Here is a 17,985-nt window from a genome sequence, read left to right on the forward strand (position 1 = left end):
ACCACCTATGCCCCCCACAAGTGTCTGCCTGAAGGGTCAGGAATTCCTCCTGCACAATGTGAGATGAGGTCCAGAGGGGCTGCGAGGGAAGAAGGGAAATGGGAATTTTCCTCCCATCAACTTGATTAAGTTAAAATGATGAAATTGATAAAATAAACAACTTATGCAGTTTTATTATTGTGATGAGTATGTTGTGATGAGTATGTCATTTCTCGCATTTAGTGTTGGGCGCATTTCACCATTAATACATGAGCCCCCAGTGGCACAGTGGGTCAGTGCGTCTTGCTGTTAACCAGAAATATGGTAGTTTGGGGTTGCTGTGGGCAGGATTCCTGCATTGCAGGGGGGTTGGACTAGATGACCCTTGGGGCTCTTTCCAACTATACAATTCTATTATTCTATGTTCCTGCTCATCTTTACTTCATTTTATGGGATGCCGCGATGAACCTTGCACATTGAAAATATAAATATGCTACAAATGAACTATCCCTTTGGAAGGCTTAAGTCTATGCAGGGGAAGTATTTTGCTTCGGATAGGGAAGGTAGCCTGGAAACCAAATATGCAGCTATTTGAGGCTCTGTTACCCCTTGATGTGTCTTGATATGGCTTCCATGAGTTTTTCTGTAGCTTTAAAAATAGAGAAACATCTAGATGCCCTTGGTTTCTGAGGCTAGAGTTGGGACGATGGTTGGGGACGAGCCTAATCCTGCTCAAGGTCAAATACTGCCAGACTCAAAGATACCTAGAAATTATCGTACCTTCGGTTAAGCAGTGGCATTTTGCAAATGTGCTATAGCACATTTGAGCAAAAGGAGATGTTCTTGTTCAACTCTCAGCAGGTCCCATGCACAAAGACATATGCTACATTTTGAAAACTCACAGCAGGCTATTTATGCACAGGAATAAGCCCAATGCTCAAGGCTACAAAATATTTTTCTCTACAGGGAAAGAGAAGTTCCTGCTTTGCGTCTTTTGAGGTTTAGTAGTTTCCTTCCTCCTACTTGGCTAATGTCTAGGGTTGTATTTTGAAGAGCAAAAAAGAGGACACATTTGCCGGCGCCTAGGGCAGGGAGGAGGGGGTGCAGGAGCAGTGAGCACTGGAGCATGCTATGGGCGGGGCATGTGCTAGAGTGACATCAGAGGGCACTGGGAAGGGACGTGGCCAAATCTGTGCATGCAAAATGGGTGTGTGTGTGTGTGTGATACACACACACACACACACACACACACATACATATGCCTCTCCCTCTTTGGGACGTGCACAAGTTGGTAGTGGTGGTAAGGCATTTTTAATTTATTAAAAAGCCCAGGAAAAGCAATAAAGCGAAACAGCATCTTTTTATGTACAAGGAGAAAGAGAGAAAGCAAGACATTTTGGCAAATTCGAAAAATCTGCCAGGACAGAAATTTTACCCCTGAAAAGGAGAACATGTCCTGGAAAAAGAGAATGTATGGCAACCTTACTTATGTCATGAAGGATTGTGAGAAATACTTTGTGCAAAAAGGATATAATCTATATATCTATCAGCACACTTGAGATTAAACCCAAATCAATAACCACATATTTCTCTCCTTCACTTGAATTCCCTCTATAAATGGCAAATTCATATGACAATTTTAGATTAACTGCAACTATGATCTTTCTGTGCTTTAAGCAAAAGTAACTGAGTTGGTTATGAAAACGTACTTAGCATCTGCTTCTTTGAAGATTTCATACAATCCTGTAACCAGATCTAATTTCTACTTGAAAATAATTAAAAGGGCCATAGCCTTCTCTCCTAAGTCTTTTAAGGCACCATACCAATTTTAGGATATCAACACTGGAAATACTATCAGGGAAACAAACATCACTTACTTGGCCAGCTGTGTCAACTACTTGAAGATGATATTCCTGCCCATTTACTGTAATCAGCTTTGTGAATGCTGGACAAATGAGAAAAAGGGCAGTTCAGTGCTTCACAGGAAAAGTCGATCACTTCAGTTCAAACTGGCCATTTTACTCTTTAGCAGAATAAAAATAACCTGGGTTTCATTGGCCAAATTTGCACATCATAGTTAACTATTCTTAATGGATTAAAAAGAATGTGATCTATGGCTTACCATTATGTCTGAACCAGAGGCTGTGGTTAGTTTCACCCAAACACAAATCATGAATTGCAAGTCAAAAACAAACCTTGACTTATAGATCATGGTTTGAGTGAAATACTCCATGACCTCCAGTCTTAGATTAAGGCTGTGAAACTTATTTCATACACATATATTCAGTGCTTTTTTTCTAGAAAAATAGGTGTTGGTACTCACCATGAAGTTGTCACAGTGAATGTCAAACTTTTTAACAAACAACAACAACAACAACAAGGTGCTAGTATTGCATACCCTTGAGTACATCCTGGAAAAAGCACTGCATATATTTCTGCAGAGCTGAACTAGAAAGACTAGCCTTAAAGGCTAGCAGTTCTATTAACTTTAGATCCAACATAATTTCAAGCTCATAGGTCTCATTTCCCAAAAGGCTGCAGAGAAGTGTTGCTTCTATTCCTTCTCCGCATATGTGATTTCTAAACACAAGCCATAGTATGTGCACAAATTTAAAAAGACCGACTGGTTTACACCCTAGATTCTCTATAGAACACAGCACTTTATGAAGTTCTGCCTCCGTTAAACATCCAACTTCAGATTAAATAATAAATCAATGAAGCATAAACTGCTTCAAGCTCTTTGGAGGAAAAGTGCATGTGTGGGCGAAATGGATTAAGGCAAATCAGCTCTCCTTGCATGTTCAGAGAAATAGTTCAGTTACTTACTGTTCTCTATGGTAGGATCATATGAATCAACGAACTGGCCTTCCACAAACTGAATCGTCAACGATGATTTCCCTGTGAAGAAAACAAGGCAAAAGCTAACAGTGCTGCACATGCGGTTAATGACATTCTGTTACCAAACACAGAGGTTTTGCAAAAAAATTTGTTTTGTTTTAAAGAGCTGTTTAGGTGTTCCTGACTACACTGCATGATTCTGCGTGAGAGACAGTGTCTGACTCCCTCCTCCTATGCCATATCTGTGTTTTAATTAGATTGAAAATTGATTGATGACAACTTTTTCTCCCTTTGAACTGTAGCGCATCATGCCATATCACAAACTGTTCTTCAGATTTTCCTCTGCTAGGATCTACACATTATGGCTTGGCTTGTTAGTCACACCCATTATTTGCAGCTGCTACAAACACTTCCATTACCCTAAAACCCAAGGAAGTTAGCATCTTTTGCACACCCTAGAGAGTAGGTTACTGCCATCCCATTTGGCCATGCTGTCACTTCTGCCGTAAAGCAGCAAAAAATATCAATAGGCATTAGAATTAACAGCCCTGCCTCACATATATCCAATGCAGGTTTTCACAAGTGCTATGGGAAATATGTATAGGGGTGAAAATATAACCACGGCCTATTAAATACTGAAGCATTGCTCCAAGCTTCTTTCAAACTTTCAACACTTGAGTTCTGAAGATGTCCATCTATCTAAAAAAGAAGATATTTCGTATGGTGAACATATGCCTGTGCCAGGCAGCCATCTTATTTCCACGTACCACTTATTACCATTAGAATAATTTAAAATAGATACTCTCATTGTTCCATGTGAAACCAAAATGATTTGCAGATAAGGTGATCATGCATTCCCCCCCTTAACTGTGACAAAAGTCAATGTTCCAATCCTCTTGTCTCTTTAGGAATATTATGTTTGCATAAAAAAAACCACACACAAAACACAAAAAACCCACCACCCTGACATCTTCCACGAGAGCAAAGCCTGTGACATACATAGTTATTGCAAACAAGGATGTTTCCAACCCACTCCCATCCCAAACCTTCCCAGTAGACACTTTCCCTCCCCGCATTCCCATGAATGGAAAGTACTATTATTATATTTATTAGTCACGTTCCTCACAAAAGTGACCCAAAACAAACCGATTGTAACAAGGGGGCAACAAACATTTCAAACTAAGGACCAAAAGCCTGGATAAAAATGAAAGGCTTTGCCTAACACCTTAAAAAAAGAGAAAAAAAAAGAAAGATGTTACCAGACATGCCTCCAAGTGGAGATCCTTCCACCAGCCACCAATGAAAAGGCCTGTTCTAGTGTTGTCATTCTCCAGACCTTCCATGGAGGGAGCACACAGAGAAGGGTCACACGTGTACCCATCTGGGAGGGAATCAGCCTCTGTGCCAGGACACCCACCTCTGTGCCCCTCCTGGCACACAACATACTTAATAGGCTGATCTGGGCATGTCTGTCTCCATTGCTTGAGGGAACTCTCTTGACTGTTTACTTTGACTTCAACAGATCCTGTGAATCTGCCTGCATGCAACAAGGATGCTAATGTTTTTTATAAGTCATTGAACTAATCTATTTATTTATTTAATGCATTTTTATCCCACTCTTCGGCTGAAAAAAGTCTTCCAGAGTGGCTTACAAATGTCAATGATGAGCCAGTCTCCCCTCAGGCTTACAACCTCCTAGAAGATGCAAGAGAAAAGGAAAGGGGATTATAGGAGGGATGGAGAGACTGCATTAGAGGAAGGATTAGTTGGGAAATTACTATTTTCCTTTTATGCAGTTTCTGATATATCTTACTCTATTGTATTGCAATGTTTAATAAATATATTGAATTAGACGTCTGGAGTTGATTAAAAAGCTTTACCCATACACAGCCTCCTTCATGAGCTGACGGCTATGCCCAATGCTACTTGAATCCTGGAACAGAACTAATTCAGGCCTGCTTCTTCCTGTTAAAGATACTGTTAAGTCTGAATTCCCACGTATTCAGATGAAGGTCACTTCACACCGAAAGTAGGGGTAGGAAATCTCTGCCCCACAGCACAAAGTTGACCCACCGGGTCACCCTATTTGGGTCACGAGGCCATTTCCCCCAAACTATGCCCGCCTGTCCCACATCCGATACCACAAGTAAAAAAAAACCTGACAAAAGCAGGATTGAATGCACTTGGTTCCCATCTCCCTCTATCACCATGGGTTAAAGATCTGGGCCCAATGGGCCACAAAGGTTCCCCACAACATCCCAAAGGCTTTACTTTATGCTGTGCTCCACATTGTTAATTATGGATTTTAAGATACTGCGACATGAAGCACTGGGGAGCCAGTGCTAATCAAAACGTTAAGAAGCCTGCCATCCTTCAGGTCCTTGGAAAAACTTTCTTTTTGAGATATAGCTGTGCCTTTTTCTGCACTGCAGTGACCCCTGTCTACATGAAATAGTTGCTAGCACCTGTCTGATGTGTATGCCAACGGCAGGCAACATAATCCTATGGATGTCAGGGGTTCAGGAGCAGAGACACAGGAGATGGAGCAAATGGAGAGTGAGGAGGAATCCGAGGGGGGTGTAGGCAGTGACAGTGGTCAGAGAGATTCCACGAGTCTCTCCAGCGAATCGGAAGATTCACAGAAAGGAGCGCCGATGGCCAGGGCAAGCGGGGTGCCAAGGGGGAAACCCCAGAAGGAAGGGGCCAGCGGGGACTCCCTGAGCAGCAGTTGGAAATCAGGACCAGCTTCCCCACCAGAGCGCAGTGGGGGGGAGGAGTCCCAGGCATCGGGACCAGTGTTCTCACCACCAGAGAGAGGAGATGAGTCAGGATTGACCACGCCTCCATCGGAGAGCGGGGAAACGGTCAAGAGGAAAGTCACAGGCTGGGCGCGCGCGCCAAGTTCAAATGTACAGGCGAGCGGCACAGCAGGTAGCCCGGATAGGGAGCCAGGTCCTAAAGCCCGCCGGAAGGAAGAGCAAGACTCAGGGGGGTCAGCGTCAGAAGAGTCCAGGAAGGAGGAAACCCCAGGGGGTAGAAGGACCCAGAGGAGGAAGGAACAGCGCAGGAGGTGGAGCCGGGCTAGGATCTTAAACTGGTGCGGAAGGGATAGTGACTCAGAGGGGACTTCGCCGATCTAGAGTCAAGACGTAGGGCTGCACGCTCTGGGGTTTGAAATGGAAACTAAACTTCAATAAAGACTTTTGTACATTACATCAACCGGGCGTTGGTCCTCTGTGAGCTGGGACCTAGAGGCAGCTCTGACAATAGCAAAGATCACAAGGCATGGTGGATACTTTGGGGCCCAGGCTTGTATTTTTTTAAACTACACACTACATTGTAGTTGCATTTCTAGCTAGTAAACAGGTCATCTGAATTAAAAATGAAACCAACAACTTCTCACATGGCAGGAAGAACCAGACGCACAAATACAGGGTGGAGGACACCTGGCTTACTAGCAGTACATGTGAAATGGATCTAGGGGTCTTGGCGGATCACAAGCTTAACCTGAATCAACAGTATGATGCAGAAGCAAAAAAAGCTAACACTATTCTAGGCTATATCAACAGAAATATAGTGTCCACAGATGAAGGGAAGTAATAGTACCACTCTATTCTGCCTTTAAAGGGACGCGGGTGGCGCTGTGGGTAAAAGCCTCAGCGCCTAGGGCTTGCCGATCGAAAGGTCGGCGGTTCGAATCCCCGTGGTGGGGTGCGCTCCCGTTGCTCGGTCCCAGCGCCTGCCAACCTAGCAGTTCGAAAGCACCTCCGGGTGCAAGTAGATAAATAGGGACCGCTTTCTAGCGGGAAGGTAAACGGCGTTTCCATGTGCAGCTCTGGCTCGCCAGAGCAGCTTTGTCACTCTGGCCACGTGACTCGGAAGTGTCTCTGGACAGCGCTGGCCCCTGGCCTCTTGAGTGAGATGGGCGCACAACCCCAGAGTCTGGCAAGACTGGCCCGTATGGGCAGGGGTACCTTTACCTTTTTATTCTGCCTTCGTCAGACCACACCTGGAATACTGTGTCCAATTCTGGGCACCACAATTTAAGAAGGATTTTGACAAGCTGGAATGTGTGCAGAGGAGGGCAACCAAGTTGATTAAGGGTCTGGAAACTAAGCCTTACAAGGAGCGCTTGAAGGAGCTGGGTATGTTTAGCCTGGAAAAGAGGAGACTGAGGGGAGATATGATAGGCATCTTCAAGTATCTTAAGGGCTGTCACATGGAAGAGGGAACATGCTTGCTTTCCCACCAGTCTGGTAATTCTAGATATGCGTTACTGTTGCAAAAGAAGGGCCATAAGCTCAGTGGGGTTAAACACCTGCCTTACATGCAGAAGGTCCCAGGTTCAATCCCTGGCATCTCCTGGCACGCCTGGGAAAGACCCCTGAAATCCTGTACAGCCGTGGACAAAACAGAAAACACTGAGCTATAAAGACCTGACTCAGTATAAGGGAGATTCCTATGTCCTCACTATAACTTCAAGATGTCTACAGAAAACCTTGTACTGTAAACTGATTTCACGTATCAGCTGGGCAGAAATATTCCATTTGATGGGCACAGCAAAATTCCCGCTGGTCTAATTATAAAATGTTTTCAAATGTTGCTTTCGCCCATTTGAACTGAATCCAATTTTTCATTCACAGGCATTGTAGTACATAGTAAGGGCACATTTGAAAGCAAACCAGCAGAAATCCAGATAGCACAAGGATGGGGGCGGCATTCTATGGATGACATATCTATGGATGACATAGGGGCAGCAAAAATCCAAAACATTCTGCCAATCACATTGGTAAAAAGTGTGAAGCCCTTAAAAAAAAAAAAAACCACTAGAGCAGAGATGGGAATAATGAATTATAATATGTGACAACACAAGTTCAATTACCTATTCAGCAGCAAGCAGACTAAATTGACATGAAAAAAATGTTCATCATTTAAGAAGTTGCCAGTTATGCAACGTTCAAGCTTCCGGGCTCCTTACCAACCAAGTGTGGGCAGGCAAGCAGCATGCTTAGCTATAGTTCAAGGCTGGCCAAATGGCACTGGAATATATTGCAAAATTGCAGTCAGACAGGATAAAGCACAATAGCTCCTGACTACTTTCAAGTTTGAGTGGGAAGAGGGAAAGAACACTGTTATGTGCAAGTCTAAAATGTCTGCCTGTACCAAGACTGTTGGCGTGGCTTGTCTTCTTCATGTTAGGCTGCCATCTGTGAATCAAAACTGCAACAACGCTCAAAGTTGCTTTAAATCCATATTCAGCAACCAGTGTTCAAAACTCCCACTGTTCTAGGCGCATTTTGTGAAAGGGAATTTCATTAGTGTGAGCAGTTTCTGAGCTCTGGGTGCAGTACTGTGCCTAAGATTTCGGATTAAAACTGCAGAGTGGAAGGAAAGGAGGACATTTTTCTGCCTCTCCACTTCCAGCTACTCTCTGAAAACTGGAGAAGAGACCCACTTAAGAACATTAGAGGGGTGGGCAGGGGAAGGACTAGACCATGTGAAAAATGAACATAATATTTTAGCTGCAGTTCATTCATTTTCAGCTCTGTATTGTTATAAAAAAAGTGTGCCTAGACATCCCATTGTAGAGCCCATAACCTAGGTTTAAGGTGCCATTTAGCTCCTAGCTTTCACATCTCAGGTTCTAACACTGTCAGTGACTCACCCTTTATAGCATTTAGGGGAGTCCAGGAGGGTTAAAGTAACTGGCCAAGTTATTTTCAACACTTTTTCGTTGTTGTTCAAGAATCCACTGACAGCATACGAATCAATATGGCTAGCTTCACCCAACAGTCTCACCCCTCCCCCAGCTAACAAATCTCACTGCAGCCAACTAAAACCACCAAACATGCCCTGTCCCCCTTCAACCTCTCTATCAAGGTAACATAACAAGTGAATGGAAAGAGAACCTTCCCAAGTGATGCTGACACAAAACCCCGCATATATACTAAGTAAAAGAATATAGGTTTTACCACCCCATTCCCCTCTCTGCCCCCTTTTCTTCCCCAACCTTACACTGTATACAACACTAAGGTCTCCCAACAAATGTAATCAATCTGTAGAAAACACAACCTGAAAAAGAGACAATGTACATACTTTTGTAAACCATGAAAATCTTTAATTTATTTTTTTAAAAAAAAACCACATCAAAAACTGTTCTTGTTAAAAACTGGTGGAAAGAAGGAAGCAAACGAGTCCATATTTTTGTCTTTAATCTTTTGGAGTTGTAAGCAGAAGTACTTACACCCCTTCCTATAAAACATGTATTCAAGTCTCTATTCTGATTCAGCTGCTGGTGGACTTGAAAAGAGTTTTGAAGTTGCAAAAACTAAGGCTTCAAGGTAGGATTCAACAGAAAGCATCAACAGAGCATGCTTAGATCATTTTCAGAGGTATGGATAGCATATGCACTATGTATAAACAACATAATTCTAAAAAGGAAAATTTTGGATAGACTCAATACTGCCTCGATTTGAAGTGTTTTTCTGTATATTGTGGCTGTGGCAGACAAGGAGGGGGAGAGAGAGAAGGTGCCCTGTGGGTGTTCTTCTTCTTTACACTTCCCTGAGGGCCAAATTTAACATGGCTCTGCTTTCTCCTCAAGACCATCCTTCCCACTTGCAGCAAGCAGCGTAGCCATGAGGGAGGAAATTCTGGCGCTGTCCTCCTCCTGCGCTCTCTTGCATTCCCATGCACTGATAGAAGTTCCAGATGGGATATTTCTAAACTTCAGTGGTTTGTTTTGAAATCTACTTCAAAGTGCTAACTATTCTGATGTTGTGCTTAGTGGTCTATAATTGTCTAGGTTCTCAGTGAACTGCCTTTTCCCGTTATCTCCCTTCTCCATAAACTATAAATAACTCTTGGATTAATAAGTACACAGAACTGAATTTCATAAATTAATCTTAAGCGCCTTTAAAATGCTAACATTCTGTAGCATCCCTTTTCTTGTTAATGAAGCTTAAACTATTATTATTATTATTAATAATAATAATAAATTTGTAGAAGCCAAAAAGAGCACAGAGCTATCCCAACTGCGCTCAACAGATTTAAAGTGGTGGGACAGACACCTCCAATGGTATGATAATAGAGGAAGTTGTGACAAGAGAAGCAAGTTTGCTACTTTGCTGCTTGCCAAAGACCAGGGTGGGAGACTCAATCTGGCCTTTGGGCCGAATCCTTACCTCCTCCACAGGTCAACTCCAGCAGGTAGGCAGGGCTGCCCACCTATCACTTACCTCACATTATTAAATCTGTGTCCAGCAACACTTGGTACAAGAGCTGAGACCCAACCCGCTTGTGCACTGTCTTGCCAGAGTGGTACATACTCTGGTTATCTCCCGCTTGGGACTACTGCAATGCACTCTATGGGGGGCTATGTTTCAAGATGACTCAGAAACTACAATTAATCCAGAATGTGGCAGCTAGACTGGTGACTGGGAGTGGCCACTGCGACCTAACTCCACTCTGAAAGGATCGGCATTGGCTTCCAGTACGTTTCCAGGCACAATTCAAAGTGTTGGTGCTGACCTTTAAAGCTCTAAATAGTCTTGATTTTGTATACTTGAAGGAGCGTCTCCACTCCCATCATCCAGCCCAGACACTGAGGTCCAGCTCTGAGGGCCTTCTTGATAGTGGCACCCGCCCTGTGGAACACCCTCTCATCAGATGTCAAACAGATAAAGAACTATATGACTTTTAGAAGACATCTGAAGGCAACCCTGTACAGGGAAGTTTTTAATGGTTGATGTTTTATTGTGATTTTAAGATTTTGTTGGGAGCTGCCCAGACTGGCTGGGGCAACCCAGTCACATGGGCGGCATATAAATAATAAAATAATGATGGTGGGCAGCAACAACTTCAAAGGGGCTGATCAACTGACTGGTACTTACGTTGTACCGTCAAAGGGGCTCATGATAACTGCCATTCGGCTGACTGGTATAGAGAGCAAGCCTCACTGGGCGCACTAGGGATCAAATATTCTGTCTCCCAGTGGGGCTCACTGCCAGGGAGCAATTAGGAGAACACCTTACAAGCTCCCAACTGCTGCTTTTCAGCCATATTTTTACCTGCCCCACCCCTGATGTCATATGTGACATGGGGCAGGTGGGTGTGGATTTTGAGAAAACAGCCTCACAGACCTCATACTGCCTGACTTAATTAGGCCTAGGGACTGGGGGTTTAAGGTAGCTCTGGGTCCACTGCTAAGTCATTACACATCATATAAAATTGAAATATTGAAAATAAGCACTGAATACTTCAAGCTTAGTTTTATTTTTGCCACTTCTAGTCTTAATGCTATCATACAATCTCATGAAAAACTATTATGTTAAACCTACTTTCAAATTTAACCCTTCCCCCCCTCACGGGCTAAACAATTTCTTATGAAGTATAACCCCCCCCCCCAACTTCTCTATTCGTTTCCAAAATAACTGCTCTTCAGTTTGAAGAGCCACCACACTGGACAACATAGCAAGATTATCCATATCTCCATCGAGATTTATACCCTAAGACAGTTTTGCTTCCAGCAAACCTCCTTCTGTCAGTTAAAATCCACTACAAGATTAAGAAGGAAGTACGCTGGTCTTCTATCATCAGTCTGCCAACATGAACTATATTTTTCATGTTCCTTGCATGCAACTCAAAGGGAAGTGGCAGTACAGTAAAATGGGCAAAGAGAGGAATGTCTAGAATACTGGCCACAAATTAGAATTCAGAATGTCCTTTTTTATAAGAAGTTTCTAGTCCTCATGGTCTTAGAGAACAATTTACTAAGGTGCAGGCAGGGTTTACTGAACATTCACAGGCAGAGTTCAATGGGGTCTTCTGGTCTGGGAAAAGTGCTTGATGTCCTATAGAGCAGCGAAGCCTGTGCAAGTGTGAACCCAAAATAATGATTGCTTGTAATCCTTAACTGGAATGATGAATGCCTCTTATAACTTCATTTGCATATTATACTATAGCATTGACACTTATAAGCAAATTTCAGAAAGGCTTGATTCTAACATTCTAACAATTTGGAACTACTCTCTGATGACTAGTGGCAGAGAAGACCTAAGGTCCCAAATTCACATGACAATAATTTGGTGGGCTATCATACCAAGTAAATTAGGACCAGTGGGTCACCAAACCAAAAAAATTGGGAAACACAAGTAGAGTTTACAAGATTTTCCCAGCACCCCTAGTTGCCAATTTTTCTCATTTCCCATCTCCGTGCTGCTCCGACTTCTAATTTCAAACATTCTTCTATTGTTGACAGTTAATGACCTGAATTTTAGACACCTCATGATTTTTTTGCCTAGGTTTAAAGAGGCAACTGGTGGGGGGGGAATCAATTGCTGTCCCTACATAGTCCCCACCCCCACCCCTTTTTGGTACATGCCTCCAAATGCAGACCATGTGCTGGAACAAAAGTTAATTGATCTTAGATTCATAGAAATGTAGAGATGGAAGTGGACCCCCTGCAATGAGGGAATATGCTGCTGCCCCATATGGTGATCGATCCTGCAACCTTGGCATTATCAGCATCTCACTCTAACCAAATGAGCTATCCAGGCTGCATTATCTAAATAATATTTAAATATGTGTACTCAAAATCAGGTAATGGTTTGGAGTCACTCTCATGAAAGGCTACCATCCCCTTCCCTGCCTCCTGAATCTGCAAGGGATTCTTTTTTGTTTTTAATACAGTTGTTATCTGCAAGATCTCTTCTGTGAAAAACAGCTGATTTGGTTTTAAAAAGGGGGAACATACCCTATCAGCTGATGGAAGCAAAATGGAAGTAGGGGGTGTGGTGACAGAAATGTCACCAGAGCCGCCCACAAAATGCACTTCAGTGTATTCACAGCAGAGAAACTAGTGGTTTTATACTGCATTTAATTCCCCTTTTCGGATTTTCCCCAAATCTGCGTTTATTGTTGAAAAACTGCAGGAAGCCAATTGGATAGGGGGAAATGTCATGTTGAGAGCACATACACACAAAAAGGCACACGCTGCTTCAAATTCACATTAAGTTCATGTATGGATGAACCTGTAAACACAACAGTTCACTTTCCCAGCCAAGAAAACTGCAAACAAACTCTTGAGGCTGCACTGAAAGATATCTGGAAATCTGAAGTGGGAAGTTGCAGTTGGAAGTAAGCAATATGGTAGACCAGGGTGGTTCAACCCGTGGCCTGGATGTGGCCTATGATGGCTTTTTTGGCAGCCCTTGGCAACGTTAAAGAAAAAATAACATAAAAGCCTTAAAACGATTTTTTTGTGTCATGTGTTATTAACGTAAGCACATACATCTGTGTGTTAAAATGTGTTTACTAATTAAATATATTTAATTAAATACACAATTGATAAATTTATCTTAATTGTGCCTATTAAATAATGATAAATCTATTGCAAACACTTTAATGAAGTGTGTTGCCCATGGATTTTGTGTTGAAGTACTCTTGCGGCCCCCTTGGTATGAGAAGTTGGACTGGCCTGTGAGAGACCATAGCACAACCCCCAAGTTACATTAGAGACAATATGAAGACTGCCCCTGATAGCCCACACACTTCTTCTATGGCAGGGGCAGGGAACCTGTGGCCTTCCATATATTGATTGACTCCAGCTCTTCATTAAAAGTAATGGATGGCTAGTAAGAAAGCCAATATTTGTGATCCCAGAGGGTATCTCAAAGTAGGCCTAGCACACCTCCTAGATAGCTTTCTCTCCCATCCACAGCCTTTAAGAGCAATGAATCAAACGGTACAATATCATCCGAGGACCATATTATAATGAAAAGGTTACATAAATGTTCAGTACCTGCCCCCAAACTGTGAGACACCCTCATCCTTGAGATCAACAGCCTCAGACTGAATACTGAGATGTGCTGATCCTGCATTTGATGCACAAAGTTAAGTGGGCAGATGTGTATGTGTCTAATTTCAATATAATTCAACTATCTATCTCAGACATTCTATTTTTAGTGTGGCCTCCCACCTGCACCACCTTAAACAGTTACTTAATCCAAGCCATTTGAGGCATGGATGAGGACAGAAACTGAAGTAAATGAGGGGTGGGGAAACCCTCTCACCATATTCCTGTAGGACCAGCAGTGTCTGGAAAAATTAGGCATGTCTTCCTTTGGCAGGAGTTATCAATGCAAATACATCAATAGCCCTGCTTAATGTGGTCCCCAAAGCAAGAGCAAGCGCTGAAAACAGGCTCTAAACTGGGAGCCTCTTTGCTCATTTTGAATACTAACAGAATTTTAACTTCGAAGTTGCATCACTTGATTTATAATCTAAATAACAGCCGTGTTTTACCTCACAAGGGAAATGCAGTAAACAGCATTTCAGGCAAGGTACTATATATTCATCAGCTAAGGCCAGTAATTCACATAAATGCAGTTATATTATGAAAAAGATGAATTTTATTATGCAAAGAAGCTGAAGATATTTGACTTCCAATGTTTAAGGTAGCTCTGAAAAAGAAATCAATTTTGTCGGGATTTACTGCAAAGGTATGCCAATAAGTTATTGCAAATCAGCCCTAGAAAGTGCACGTTATTCAAATACACAAAACTGGAAGGTCAGAGCTAAGTTCCATTTGACGGTGTCAAATAGCTTCATAGTACGAGCCAAAAATATTTGAGGCTTTCACAGCACAGAGACCTAAGATTCAATTACATCAGTGTCTATATTTGTAGACTATGCATTGCATTTAGGAAACTGATATTTATATAAATACAGGAAGTGTTAAAAGGAGTTGGTGACTGAACAAGGTATCCTATGTAAATATGTTAGCAGCTTGACTGTTTTAAGTATTGTTGAGAGTGAGATGAGAAAAAAAAGCTCAGAAATGCAAACCAGGCAACTCAGGAGTTAATTCTAGCACAGTGTCCTTAAACAACCCTTCCAGTGGCTTGATATTACAGTCAAACATGCTGCCTCTAGAGTTTACTGCTACCATTAACAAGTGCATTGCAGTAAGATTTGCCACTTGACAGGCAGGAATAAAATGAAGCTTTTAATTAAAGCTGGCATTTCAGACTACTACTCAGGAGCAGCTATCCTGCTTAAGAACAAGATCTGGATTCAGCAAATAGTGAAGACCATGACCAAAGAATTGTGTAAAACTGCATTTCAGCAGCTGTTTCAGTGATGTGATTAAATATTTTGCAACTTTTAATTGCAGATTGTCCTCGTGCATTATGATCATTCCCCCATCCATGTTTGAAAATGTGTCTAATATTTAAGCACCCATAACTGAAATAACTAAGAAAAGAAACTCACACCAAAGGCATAGAATGCAACACTACACTAGCATAAACCAGTCTTTTCTTTCTTTCTTTTTTTAAAACCTAGCACTAATACCTTAAGGTACAGATGGTGACCATTTCACATGGGGGTTGTGTTCTTGGCCCCTGTGTGTGTTGGTGGAGCATGTATAAGCACGTTCTGCCCTCTTCCAGGTCCAAAAGGACCCACGCGATGGCAATCACATGTCAACTGAATGAATCTAAAATGGTTGCCGCTTGTATATCAGTGTTTATAAGACTAAGACAGGGGTAGGCAACCTAAGGCCCGTGGGCCAGATGCAGCCCAATCGCCTTCTCAATCCAGCCAGCAGATGGTCTGGGAATCAGTGTGTTTTTACATGAGTAGAATGCGTGCTTTTATTTAAAATGCACCTCTGGGTTATTTGTGGGGCTTAGGAATTGGTTCATTCTCCCCCCAATATAGTCCAGCCCCACCGCATGGTCTGAGGGACGGTGGACCGGCCCACGGCTGGAAAAGGTTGCTGACCCCTGGGCTAAGATATGGATCCTCCATAGAGCCCTTCTGCACCTGCCTCTCCCCAGATGAAACTTTGAATGCTAGAAGAGCCCCAGCTCATATTTCCTGCTTTTATAGAAGGAACTTCCTGTCTGAAATGCTGTAAAGCCACTGTCAGTCAGTGTACTGAGCTGGATGGCCAATGGTCAGACTCTGTCCTGTGTACTTCACTGTATGTGTGCAAAGGTTTCAACAAGAGTAGGCCTCCTTCAGAGAGTTCTGTGGGCCATTTTCAGATCAGTAAGCAAACAAACAAATATTGTAGGATAGCTATTTTCAGGCAATCCAAATGATTTAATGAATTAGAAAGTCTACCTTTACTTTCCTAATCTAATTACTTTGTTAACCAGGTACTTTCTTTGCCTTATACCTCTGCTAGCTTGAGCCTTATACAAAGAGGCTACCTTACACTTGAATTATCTTTGCCATACCAGCCTGTAAAGTCCACACACGTAGGGCAAATTCTTGCATTCAATTACAGACTGGTGCTGATTGTTTCCTTGGTCACATTGTATGAACAAGCTACATTTTTGTTCATCTATTCAGGCCTCTCTATAATCTTTGTGCCAGGGAAAGAAATGGAATTACAACAACTGGAACTTGATCCAGGCATGAAGAAAGCCTTGAGGTATGCATTTTTCACACTGAGAAAGCATCTGAAGGGTTTCTGAAACCAAAGTCAGTACCAGAGAAGCATGTCAGTGTTACATCTGCTTTGTTCTATTGCACTGCCTTGATTTCCTCTTCATTCCCAATAAAGGTGGAGAGGGGAGGGAAAAGGAATTGCTATGGTAATAATTCTATGACACTAACTTGACAACCATTCTTCCCCAAAGTATATGAAGAAAGATACAGCAGATGAGAACTTTATAAGGTTGTACTGTACTTGGAAACTATTTTAACATGGAGTTAAGGTTCTGGATTGGACATATCATTTTAAAGATCCCTCTTCAAAACAAGGGTCTGATATTAGCTAAACCACCTGTACTTTCTGCCAGAGCTGAAAGTGTGTATGCTTCACTGAACCTAGTAAAAACGCCTGCTTCACTGAGTAGATATGAAAACCTGACCTCTGTATATTTTTCCTTAAATAATTTTCACTTATTTAATTTATAGTCCACCCTTTTCTCCCAAGGAGCTCAAAGGTACATGGTTCTCCTCCTCATTTAATCCTCACAACACCACTGAGGTAGGTTAGGAAGAAAGGTAGTGACTGGAATGGGGATTTGAACCTTGGTTCTAGTCAACACTCTAACTCAGGGATTGTCAGCCTGGTCCCTACCGCCCACTAATGGGTGTTTCAGGATTCTAGGTGGGCGGTAGGGGGTTCTATGGCACAAGCTGAATCCTCCTTCCATTGAGCACCGGTGGGCGGTGAGGAAATTTTACCATCAAGAAAGATGCATTAGTGGGCAGTAGGTATTAAAAGATTGACTACCCCTGCTCTAACCACTACATCATTCAAGCTCTCCTACAACAAAAAAGGCCCTATAAAACAAAGTATGTTTCAGCATCACATTTCCAAGCATTATGGCAGTCATTACGAGAAAGGAAGCTGGAATATAAGAACCTGCCCATTTAAACATTTCTCTTATCTACATTATACAATAAAACTTAAATAAAGATTAAACACCCAGAAAGTGTACTGTGAAAGTTAACATGAACAGCTCCTCAACTTTGGACTCCTCCCACCTTGTGTTGGAAATAACTTATTTTACACACTATGACTTAACACTCAGCTGGTTTACACTGTGGATGCTGCTACCCAGTTTGTTTATATAGCTGGACTTTGAAGCCCTTTTTCCACCCACCTTGCTCTTTAACATTACTTTTGTTTAGAACAGAACAAAATATCTAAAGAATGCCATCATTTCAGCATTTAAAGGTCCATGGACCTTTAGGGGAGAAAGCAGAGAGCACAGTGTTAAAAAAGGGTTAGATTCCAGCTTTAAATGACCTATGATAGTGCTGTTTAGATTGGTGAGCAGTAAGAGGATGGAAAGAGGGGCATCCCAAAGCACTTGCTACATGTTTCAAGCAAACAGTAACAAACTGCACTGCCCATGTGTGTATATCAAGGTGGCAAACCCAGGTTTGCTGCCAAATGTGAACTCAATGGGAAGCTGTTGCAAATCATAGCTTCCAGACAAATGCTATTTGTACAATGATACACATGTGAAAACACCTGTGTTCAAGTGCCCATGTAATTAACACTTTGTTTTGTAGGTGTGCGCCATAAAAGATGTGATGAGTCCCCAATGCAGCTTTGTCAGCTGTAGAAGTGGTCACATGCTCTTTGCCCTCAAATGTATTTTGAAAGTGACCCCATTTACCTGACAAAGACCAGGTGTC

At 42.4% G+C, this 17,985-nt stretch overlaps 1 protein-coding gene across 1 annotated transcript in view; it reads right to left on the bottom strand.

Annotated features, from left to right (window-relative positions):
• The window catches only part of RHEB (Ras homolog, mTORC1 binding), a 30,045-nt gene that overhangs the window by 9,666 nt on the left and 2,394 nt on the right, over positions 1 to 17,985 (bottom strand). The window contains exons 2-3 of the mRNA XM_083705155.1: positions 2,806 to 2,877; positions 1,857 to 1,924 (exon numbers count right to left, since the gene is read on the bottom strand). Of these exons, the coding sequence (XP_083561281.1) occupies positions 1,857 to 1,924; positions 2,806 to 2,877 (140 nt within the window). The remainder of the gene's footprint in view (positions 1 to 1,856; positions 1,925 to 2,805; positions 2,878 to 17,985) is intronic.

The sequence above is a fragment of the Podarcis gaigeae genome, assembly GCF_964106915.1.
Source record: "Podarcis gaigeae genome assembly, chromosome: 12".
Taxonomy (NCBI): Eukaryota; Metazoa; Chordata; class Lepidosauria; order Squamata; family Lacertidae; genus Podarcis; species Podarcis gaigeae.